The sequence below is a fragment of the Aquarana catesbeiana genome, linkage group LG03, assembly GCF_042186555.1.
Source record: "Aquarana catesbeiana isolate 2022-GZ linkage group LG03, ASM4218655v1, whole genome shotgun sequence".
Lineage (NCBI taxonomy): Eukaryota > Metazoa > Chordata > Amphibia > Anura > Ranidae > Aquarana > Aquarana catesbeiana.
This window is the reverse complement of record NC_133326.1, coordinates 716,467,162-716,478,426: the sequence shown is the minus strand read 5'-3', so window position 1 is coordinate 716,478,426 and position 11,265 is coordinate 716,467,162. Positions and strand designations below refer to the sequence as shown.

Here is an 11,265-nt window from a genome sequence, read left to right as displayed (position 1 = left end):
TTTATTAGCCATGAGCATTATTTAATCCTAATTAGGATCTCTTCCCTATATATATTGGACCATATAGTTTTGCTCAGCCTGCCTCATATATGTTCTGGAGTGAAAACTCTACTTGCTGATGTTTAAAAATGTGAAATTTACTTAGTATTTGGAAACCCACCACCTATCCAGGCTGCGGGTATATATCACAACGCACTTCAACTCAACAAGATAGTGAGATTTGTTCTCTTATGTGTTGCGTTTTTGAACCTTGGTCGTGTCCTGAAGAAGCCTAGCGGCGAAACGCGTAGATGCAAAAGGGCTCACTGTACAAATTGCATAAATGCATATGTATCGTGTTTTATACTATTTTCAACAATTATGTTTATATTTTATACTTTTTCAATAAATGTGACATTTTATATTATCCCTTTCTTCCATTGTTTCTTGGCCTATAAAGTCCGACCATAGGTAGTACTTTTAACGACACTTGAAACCCCCACTCACTGATGTCCAACACCCCCCAAAATTACCACCACCCCAGAAATCACACCGTATTCATCAATAAATCTACATTTCATTACTTGCATTATATCACCAACACTTCACATGTACAATAGAGAAAAACGTTATTCACATTAACATCTCCTTTCCTAATTCTCCTCCTATCGCCACATCTAGTGATTATAAGATACACCATCACAATGATACATTGTATTAGGGTCCATTATAAAAGTGATACCATAGAATTCTATTGGTGATCCATTCTATGGGGACACATTATATTGGGTATACATTCCAGTTCTAGTTATCATACATTATTATAGTAATATCATTATATTAGTGATAAATCACATTTTTTTTCCATTCACTAGTAAATCTCAGGATCATTTCTTCATATGTTTCCTCTGAGATTTTCACATCAATTTTCATCTCTTTCTATCTATTTGTAGATCTACTGTATTATTCATTTTTATTTCTTCACACAATAAAATAATCAATAGAAGAAACTCATTGTAAATGTATTAATAATAAGGAATGAGACCGTATTATAATGATAGATAGATAGATAGATAGATAGATAGATAGATAGATAGATAGATAGATAGATCATTATATAGGCCACACATTTCCTCACTGACCAATAGGAACATGGTATTGGATAGATATTCTACCCAATCACTGTGATCAGTGAGTGACAGAAGAAGAAATCTCACTTATATTTATTCATAGTAAAAAAAAAACCTGCAGGATACCAACTAAAGCCACACCCATTTCCTTACTCTATTGATTAAAAATTCCACCAATCCCATCCTATTCCAACAATGCCATCCACCCGCCCTGTGATGTCACCAGTTTCTGGACAGATTTCTTCTAATTTCCCCCCACATATCTTTATGCAATCTTCCCATACACATATCCCAGCATGGAGGGGCTCAGTGAAGGTGGTGGTAAAGGAGCGGAGGTGTCGGATCGGGTCACACAGATCATAAAAGGAGATCCGCCCGGCCTCATAATCCAGATATATCCTGACTCTGTTACTGGAGATATTGGTGGATAAGGGGATCTCTCTATTGCCATGTCTCACTGAATACTGATTACCAGACCTGACTAAACCCCAGGACTTGTTATTAAATCCAATCACTGACTCCCGACCTCTCCTGTCTATACTGGGGTAACACATCCCGACTCTCCAGTTATCTGATCCCCCGACATCCACTTCCCAGTAATGTCTCCCTGAAGAGAAACTCCGACTGCTCAACACCTGAGGATAATCCTGAAATCTCTCTGTTTTGGGGCGCTTATGATTTATATCTGACCAGGATACAGTTTTGCTGTCATCTGATATATGGAGATAATTATGAGCTGTGCTTACATCCAGTAATATATCTGTAGGTTCCTGTATAGGGAAGTATACATTTACCTCTGTTATTATATCAGATAATGTGTGTAATGTGTGTGAAATTCCACCTATATCCAAATCCCCTTCATCATGGAGGAGTTTCTCATGTCTCTCTCTGTCCTTATTATCTCCATCCTCAGTATCACACAAGTCACCTGTGTCTGATTCCTGTAAGACAGTCAGTGGATCCGTCATGTTACACAGCTCCTCAATGTGACGTATCTTCCTGGACAGCTCCTCCTTCTTTATTTCCAGATCCCGGATTAATCCCAGCACCGGCAAGGAGACCTGTTTTGCCTGCTCATATATCTCCCTCAGGACTTCCTTCTCCAGCTCTTCCAAACGTCTCCTGAGATCTCTAAACAGGACAGTGACTCTCTCGGTGTCACCAGTTGCTTTTTCTTCTACTTTCCTCCTGTGTTCCTGCAAACTCTGGACTCTTTCCTCCATCTCCTCTCTCTTTGGCAGAAGTTTCTGCAGAACATTCCTCAGTGTCTCCTTCTTCTTCTCAGAAGCCTTATTAGGTGACTCAATCTCATGTCCTTTATGTCCTCCAATCATAAAACAAGACACACAGATACAGGTATCATCCTCAGTGCAGTAATACTCCAGGATCTTCTTATGGACGGAGCATTTCCTGCTCTCCATGGACAAGGTGGGGTCACATAAGATGTGTTCTGGGGACTTTTTGTGGACTCTCAGGTGTTTATCACACAGAAAAACCTCACAGAGCAGACATGATCTAACAGCAAGTACAGGGTAGTCCACACAGTGAGTACAGAAGACCCCGGACAACTCCTGATGTGGCTGAGCAGACAGGAAGTTCTCCACTATCTTACATAGTGTTATGTTCCTCTGCAGTGCAGGATGACCCCTGAATCTTTTTCTGCATTCAGGACAGGAATATCCTCCAAACCTCTCCTGTGTATCCAGCACACGATCAATACAGGCCCGGCAGAAGTTGTGACCACATTTTAGGGTTACAGGATCTGTATAAATGTTCAGACAGATGGCACATTCCAGCTCAGCTCTTAGATCAGATGCCATTGCTTACAGCAGATGAGGAAATGAAATACAGTTCTCTGACTCCGGGGAAGAATGCAGTTGGGAGGGATCACGTTCTCTTACACATGGTGAGGCTGGGCTGGATCATTGAAATTTGACACGGAGATCAGAGTGCAGAGGAGGGAGGGTTTTCTCACAGTAGTAAAGATAATCACACCCCCTCACATTAGAAAAGAGTTCAAGGGGAAAGACGGGTGTAAAGAAGAAACATGGCACACTAACGCTGGCTGTAGATGAATAGAATTTTGAACCCCCAACATTCTAACGTAAAATTTATGTGAATATTCCCAGAACATTCAAATGCCACTCCAAAGATTTTGCTTCCATTTAACATTTGATTTTGGAATGAGTAACCTTTACCAAATGAAAACCGCATACACTGTTAGAAATTAGTTCCTTTCGAGAAAAATTTTCCATCCTGCTCCTTGGAATTTTCTCATCACTGCGGTCAAAAACTAACATCAATTTGACTCAGCTAATGATTCAAAAAATTAATAAACTATCTTAGAACATTCTTTTCCTAAAATAATTCATTCAAAATTCTACCCATCTATGGCCAGGTGAAAGATGGACATGGCTGCAACATGGTAAAAAGGAGTGTGCTTACATAGAGTCTGAGCCTAGTAGCTATCAATTTGGGATTTAGGATGTTTGGGGAGTCTGGTTAAGTGAAAGTAAGTGAGAAAAGTACATAGGCTGCTATTGCTGACTTTCTTCTTCATTGCATCATGTTTTACTTATTACCAGGGACATTGCTAGGATCCAAAACCTTCCAGGGTATCCTTTGGTACACTTGTGGTGAAAAGTTGCAAAGTGTCGCAGTGAACAGGGCTCGTGTTTTTTTTTTTTTTTTTCTTCACCATCTCTCCTAGTTTGCCCTATGTCACAGGCTCACCCCAATCCTGTCTCCCTCCTCCCATCATAGGCTCCTCTGATCCTCTCTCCATTTCTCTCTCCCTCCTCCCCCAGATCTGTGCAGGGTGCCAGGGAGCTGCCCCCTGGTGAGGGCTTCCCCTTGCTCTTTGGGCCGGGCAACCGGGCCTCCCCGCTGTGCCTGCTTGTGGATTCACCATGACATGTCGCCACCAGCTCCCCCCTCTCCTGTCTCAGCAGGCACAGCCCCCTGTTCCCATGCTCCGTGCGCACTGTGGATTAAGGCCACGCTCCCTGTGCAGGGCCGGTGTGGAGGGGTGAGGCCTGTTGCCAGGGTAACCCAACGCCAAAGTTCAGGTTACCTGAGCTCCGCAAACGCGCCTGACTCCGGGATAAGGGGCCGGAAAGGCGCATGGGGGTTGTTGCCTCTTGTTCACTGCCTCCCTGCTCCGATCTACATTCTGTGCTGCAGCGAGACCTTCACAGCCCCCTACTGCACCAAGACTGGTGGACTCCTGGCTGACCTGCCTCTGCTGCCGACCCCTAGCTCACTGCCCCAGGCTCTGGTCTGCTGGCTGGGGAGTCCCTTAACCCCCACGCTGTCAGAGCTCTGCCATACCTGCTGTGTGCTCTGCCCTGTGCTGGATGTAACCCTTGCTGCCCAGATCTTTGCCTCAGTGTGCTAGACGTAATTCTCCCTTGCCTGGATCTCTACCTGTGTGCTGGATACAACTCTCCCCTGCCAGGATCACTACCTGTGTGCTGGATGTAACTCTCCCCCGCCTGGATCTCTACCTGTATGCCTGACGTAACTCTCCCCTACCCAGATATCTACCTGTGTTCTGGACGTAACTCTCCCCTACCCAGATCTCTACCTGTATGTCTGATGTAACTCTCCCCCTGCCCGGCTCTCTACCTGTGTTCTAGACGTAACTCTCTCCCGCCCGGCTCTCTACCTGTGTTCTAGACGTAACTCTCCCCCGCCTGGATCTCTACCTGTATGCCTGACGTAACTCTCCCCTACCCAGATCTCTACCTGTGTTCTGGACGTAACTCTCCCCTACCCAGATCTCTACCTGTATGTCTGATGTAACTCTCCCCCTGCCCGGCTCTCTACCTGTGTTCTAGACGTAACTCTCTCCCGCCCGGATCTCTACCTGTATGCCTGACGTAACTCTCCCCTGCCAGGCTCTCTACCTGTGTTCTAGACGTGACTCTCCCCTGCCCGGCTCTCTACCTGTGTTCTAGACGTGACTCTCCCCTGCCCAGATCTCTACCTGTATGTCTGATGTAACTCTCCCCCTGCTCGACTCTCTACCTGTGTGCTGGACGTAACTCTCCCCTGCTCGGCTCTCTACCTGTGTGCTGGACGTAACTCTCCCCTGCCTGGCTCTCTACCTGTGTGATGGACGTAACTCTCCCCTGCCTGTCTCTCTACCTGTGTTCTAGATGTGACTCTCCCCTGCTCGGCTCTCTACCTGTGTGCTGGACGTAACTCTCCCCTGCCCGGATCTCTACCTGTATGCCTGACATAACTCTCCCTTGCCCAGATCTCTACCTGTATGTCTGATGTAACTCTCCCCCTGCTCGACTCTCTACCTGTGTGCTGGGCATAACTCTCCCCTGCCCGGCTCTCTGCCTGTGTGCTGGACTCAACTCTCCCCTGCCTGGCTCTCTACCTGTGTGATGGACGTAACTCTCCCCTGCTCGGCTCTCTACCTGTGTGCTGGATGTAACTCTCCCCTGCTCCGCTCTCTACCTGTGTGATGGACGTAACTCTCCTGCTCGGCTCTCTACCTGTGTGCTGGATGTAACTCTCCCCTGCTCCGCTCTCTACCTGTGTGATGGACGTAACTCTCCTGCTCGGCTCTCTACCTGTGTGCTGGACTCAACTCTCCCCTGCCTGGCTCTCTACCTGTGTGATGGATGTAACTCTCCCCTGCTCTGCTCTCTACCTGTGTGCTGGACGTAACTCTCCCCTGCCCAGATGTCTACCTGTGTGCTGGACGTAACTCTCCCCTGCCCAGATGTCCACCTGTGTGCTGGATGTAACTCACCCCTGCCCGGATCTCTGCCTGTGTGCCCAGAACTGAATCCCCTGCGCCCTGCCTGTGCTAAGGACTTACATTCCCATTGTGACAATCCTGTTCTGCCCATATGCCAAGGACTTAGTTCCCAGTCATACCAAACACTGCTCCGCCCCGTCACTCTGTGGACTATTCCCCTTTGCTGTCCCATATTGCCGTCCTGAAGACCCCTCTCCAGTGCTGTGTCTTCTGTTTTTTTGTGGACTAGTTCTCCTACTGTCTGTATCCCAAGCTCCCCAATAAACACCAGCCTGTCAGGTTTTGTGTGCTCTCTCTCTCTCTAATGGGTTTACCCATTTACCCCAAAACCTAATGCTTCCTCTGAAGACATTAAGGGCTGATTTACTCTTTAGTTGATCCATTGTAGTGCGTCAATGTGCATTGTATTAAGGCATACAATTGTGAATGTACTGCCACCTCACTTTTTTTTTAGTAACTCTTTTTTAGTAACACAGCTCACCACAACACTTGAAATGTGCATTGTAAAGCAGACGCATTGCATGAATACATGTGTGTTTTGCCATGCATTGCTACAATGGACAAGTGTGAGTGGGCCCAACATATCTACACTTGCCAATAGAAAAAAATATCAAATTAACCAGTGGGTGAACCATGAATAGACCCAGTAATCGTAAAGCAATGTATATATTCTGTCTCTGTGAAAATGCAAAAGTGAATATGCTTGTCATGGTCCATGGTCAAGTGCAGGGACCAGTAGCTATAGCAGTCAAGAGATTCCCATAGGCTTTAATAGGCTTCCTGATTAGAGCCATGGGCTCTAATAGGCTTCCTGATTAAAGCCATAGGCTCTAATAGGCTTCCTGATTAGAGCCATGGGCTCTAATAGGCTTCCAAAAGGGTAAACAGCGGGCGCACTGCTGTGCATTCACTGATTACTCAGTGGTGTGTTTGGGAACCGAATACATCGCTTTCCTAACGCTGACCCACACCTCAGCCAATCAGGCTGCTCAGGTCTGGTTACCTGATTGGCTGAAACAACGCCTGACTGGAGATGAAGTGCAGGAGACACATGAAGGACCCCGCTTGTCGCTGTCACCCGCTGCCCCACAAGACAGGGTAAGTGCCGGGCAGAAGGCGAGTGGGCGGGGGGCACACTGGCAGAATTTGGCACACTGCCAGCATTGGGCAAACTGTCACACTGGCAGCATTGGGCACACTGGCAGCATTTGGCACACTGGTAGCATTGGGCAAACTGTCACACTGGCAGCATTGGGCACACTGGCAGCATTTGCCACACTGGCAACATTGGGCAAACTGTCACACTGGCAGCATTGGGCACACTGGCAGCATTAGGCACACTGGCAGCATTTGGCACAGTGGCAGCATTTGATGGGCACACTGGCAGTGTTTGATGGCACAGTGGCTGCAATTGATGGCACAGTCGCTGCGTTTGATGGGCACAGTCGCTGCGTTTGATGGCACAATGGCAGCATTTGATGGCACAGTGGCAGCGTTTGATGGGCACAGTGGCAGTGTTTGATGGGCACAGTGGCAGCATTGGGCACAGTGGCAGCGTTTGGCACAGTGGCAGCTTTTGATGGCACAGTGGCAGCGTTTGATGGCACAGTGGCAGCGTTTGATGGCACAGTGGCAGCGTTTGATGGCACAGTGGCAGCGTTTGATAGGCACAGTCGTAGCCTTTGATGGCACAGTGGCAGCGTTTGATGGGCACAGTGGCAGCGTTTGATGGGCACAGTGGCAGCATTTGATGGGCACAGTCGCAGCATTTGATGACACAGTGGCAGCATTGATGGCACAGTGTCAGCTTTTGATGGCACAGTGGACAGGAGGTTGGAAGGAGCTGCCTTGAATATTTATGAGGCCTCGGCCAATTCCCAATAGTGGGCTGGCAGGGGGCAAGGCTTACCTAATAAATAGAGATGGGCCAGGCCAGCAGAGGCAGTTGGGTGGAAGATGGAGATACAGTGCTGAGGATGAAAGAGGCTCTGAGGAAGAAGGTATCCCTTCAAAACGCGCCAGCCGGCAGTGGCCCTTGAAATCTTCTCTGTTACCGTCTGGAGTCTGTTGTCGTTAGACCAATCGCTGTCATCTGAAGGTTATTTGTAATGCAAGTTTCCTCCATATGTTTGTGAGTAGTTTTTACTTATCTTTTACAATAAAAAATTATATCCAAGGATAATGCACAAGGTTAGTGCACCCTCTTTTTCTCTTTTTTCTTACAGTGCTGAGCAGGCTGTCGGTGGCTCTCAGGGGTGCCCACTAGTCTGGGGTAGGGATGAGCCCGAGAATTGGGTGTTCGCCGAACAGCGAACATTATATGGTGTTCGCAGCAAATTCGAAAGCTGCGGAACACCGTTAAAGTCTATGGAAAATTAACATGAAAAACCAAAAGTGCTAATTTTAAAGGCTTATATGCAAGTTATTGTCATAAAACGTTTTTTCGAGAGCAGTGATTTTAATAATGCTTAAAGTGAATCAATAAAAATGAAATATTCCTTTAAATATCGTGCCTGGGGGGTGTCCTTAGTATGCCTGTAAAGTGGCACATTTTTCCCATGTTTAGAACAGTACCCCAGCAAAATTACATTTCTAAAGGAAAAAAAGTCATTTAGAACTGATCGCGGCTATAATGAATTGTCGGGCCTCGACAATATAGATAAAAGTCATTGAAAAAAACGGCATGGGTCTCCCCTCCCCCAATCCATTACCAGGCCCTTTGGGTCTGTTATGAATATAAAGGGGAACCCCAAACCAAAATTTTAAAAAAAAATTGCGTGGGGGTCCCCCCAAAATCCATACCAAGCCCTTCAGGTCTGGTATGGATATTAAGGAGAACCCTGCGCCAAATTTTAAAAAAATGGCGTAGGAGTCCCCCCAAAATCCATACCAGACCCTTACCTGAGCATGCAACCTGGCAGGCCATAGGAAAAAGGGGGGATGAGTGAGCGCCCCCCCTCTGAACCGTACCAGGCCACATGCCCCCAACATCAGGAGGGTGCTTTGGAGTTGCCCCCCAAAGCACCTTGTCCCCATGTTGATGGGGACAAGGGCCTCATCTTCACAACCCTTGCCCGGTGGTTGTGGGGGTCTGCGGGCGGGGGGCTTATTGGAATCTGGAAGCCCCCTTTAACAAGGGGACCCCCAGATCCCGATCCCCCCCCTACCATTTCACAAAATAAGTGTCAAAAATAGTAAAAAAGGAGACACTTTGAGACAAGTCCTCTTTAAAAAAAATAAAAATAAAACTGATGCACCCTCCCAGTGTTGAGGGCATGTGGCCTGGTACGGTTCAGGAGGGGGGGTGCACTTTCATCCCCCCTCTTTTCCTGCGGGCCTTCCAGGTTGCGTGCTCGGATAAGGGTCTGGTATGAATTTTGGGGGGGACTCCTACGCTATTTAAAAAAAAATTGGCACAGGGTTCCCCTTAATATTTATACCAGACCCAAAGGGCCTGGTAAAGGACTGGGGGGATGCTGTTTTTTTCAATAAGTTTTATCCATATTCCTGAGACCTGACAATTCATTACAGCCACGATCAGTTTTAAATGACTTTTTTTTTCCTTTAGAAATGTCATTTTGCTGTGGTATTGACACCCCCAGGCACAATAATTAAAGGAATCTTTAATTTTTATTGTTTCACTTTAAGCATTATTAAAATCACTTCTCCCGAAAAAACTGACGTTTTTGAAACTTTTTTTTTTGCATTGATATACTGTATGTCCCCTGGGGCAGGACCTGGGTCCCCAAACACTTTTTATGGTAATAACTTGCATATAAGCCTTTAAAATGAGCACTTTTGATTTTTCATGTTCGTGTCCCATAGACTTTAACGGTGTTCGTCCAAATTTTTTGCCTGTTCGCAAGTTCTGGTGCAAACCTTACCAGGGGGTGTTCGGCTCATCCTTAGTCTGGGGGAGGTGTCCTTTGGCCTAAGCCGGGGTGCTGGAAGGATCCTGCGATAACACACGGGAGGAAGTCCTTGCTGGAGGCACAGGAGTAAGAGAGGACAGAGTGAGTAGCACTGTGGGGACTACAAAAGGGGGAGACTGCCACACGTATCCGGTCTCTATTGAATATAGGAGAAGGAACCAAGTGTGTGCAGGTGGCTGAAGAAGTGGGGGCTGTATATAGAGACTATATATAGGAAGTTGTTCCTGAAGTTGTTGAAGTCATGTGGGCATCCCATAACCTCCCATCTCTTTTCAAGTTGAAACCCCACTAATAAATAGACTTGTCCACACCCAAGATGGCTGCCAGAGTCACAAATGGGAGACCAGCATCTAGCTGCCCCGGTGATTCAGGAAGCCGAAGAGGAACCATGTTCCCTATGACTTCCTCTTTATCTGCATTGCTGCTGCAGTTGAGTGCCACCTGCAATGCAAATAACGAACTGCATCTGCCTACACGCCCCCTCTTTGATAAATGCTGTCCTCAGCATTGCACACAGAAAATAATGTGAATAACACAGCATTCATGATTAACGTACAACAGGAGAAAGTTCAAACAACATAATCAGAGTATCTTGTAAAAACATGCCTACGGTTGGACCACAATGGGCGATGTGCCAACAGGCTGCAGACGATCATGTTCTGGTTGAGGTTTCCGGGCCACAGGAAGTTGGGGACTATCTACATCCCCCACACCCTCTTCACTTGGACCCAAAATTGACTCTTCGGATAGATCAGGACAATCTGTAGTATTCTCTGGGGTGGCCAGACTGTCTGTGCTCATGGTTCTGGGGCTTCTTGCTTCTGGTGTGTCAGCTGATAGAGGCTCCAGTAGGAGAGGGGGCAGGTACAATTCCCCAGGCACCTCCTGTACCGGTGGGAGAGCTGAAGGTCTCTCTGTCTCCAGCTGGCTTTGTAGAGAAATCACCACTCCGCCTTTCTTTCTCTGATCACCTCCAAACCAGTCCCAGTGTCCTTGCTCACCGCCACACCAGCCCCAGTGTTCTTGATCACCGCCACACCAGTTATATAGTCCCCTAATCACCGCCACACCAGTTACAGTGTCACTGATCACCGCCATACCAGTTACAGTGTCCCTGGTCATTATTAGATGCCCAATTAATGCCCCTAGATAGCCTGTAGGTGTTCCTTGGATTTTGGGCCTCTCTGTGTGGCCTCCCATACTCAGGAGTAGCAGAATGTGTTTTGGGGTGTAATTCTAAGTATGCCTATGCTGTGTGTTAGAAATATCTTATTAATTGACAAATTTGTGTAAAGAAAATGCATTTTCCAAAAACTTGAGGTTAAATAATTACATTTTCAAAAGACTAATTTTGCCTTTCGAAAAATACCCTGGAGCATTCACTTTCTAAAATGGGGTAATTTTGTGAGTGTTTCTACTGTCCTGGTGGTCCAGAGCACCCAAAATG

The 11,265-nt window shown here is 46.7% G+C and overlaps 1 protein-coding gene across 1 annotated transcript in view; it reads right to left on the bottom strand.

Moving 5' to 3' along the window:
• Nucleotides 1-424: 424 nt before the first annotated feature.
• The window catches only part of LOC141134365 (uncharacterized), a 32,339-nt gene continuing 21,498 nt past the window's right edge, over nt 425-11,265 (bottom strand). The window contains exon 2 of the mRNA XM_073623932.1: nt 425-2,931. Coding sequence (XP_073480033.1) covers nt 1,271-2,931 — 1,661 coding nt within the window. The 3' untranslated portion in view covers nt 425-1,270. The remainder of the gene's footprint in view (nt 2,932-11,265) is intronic.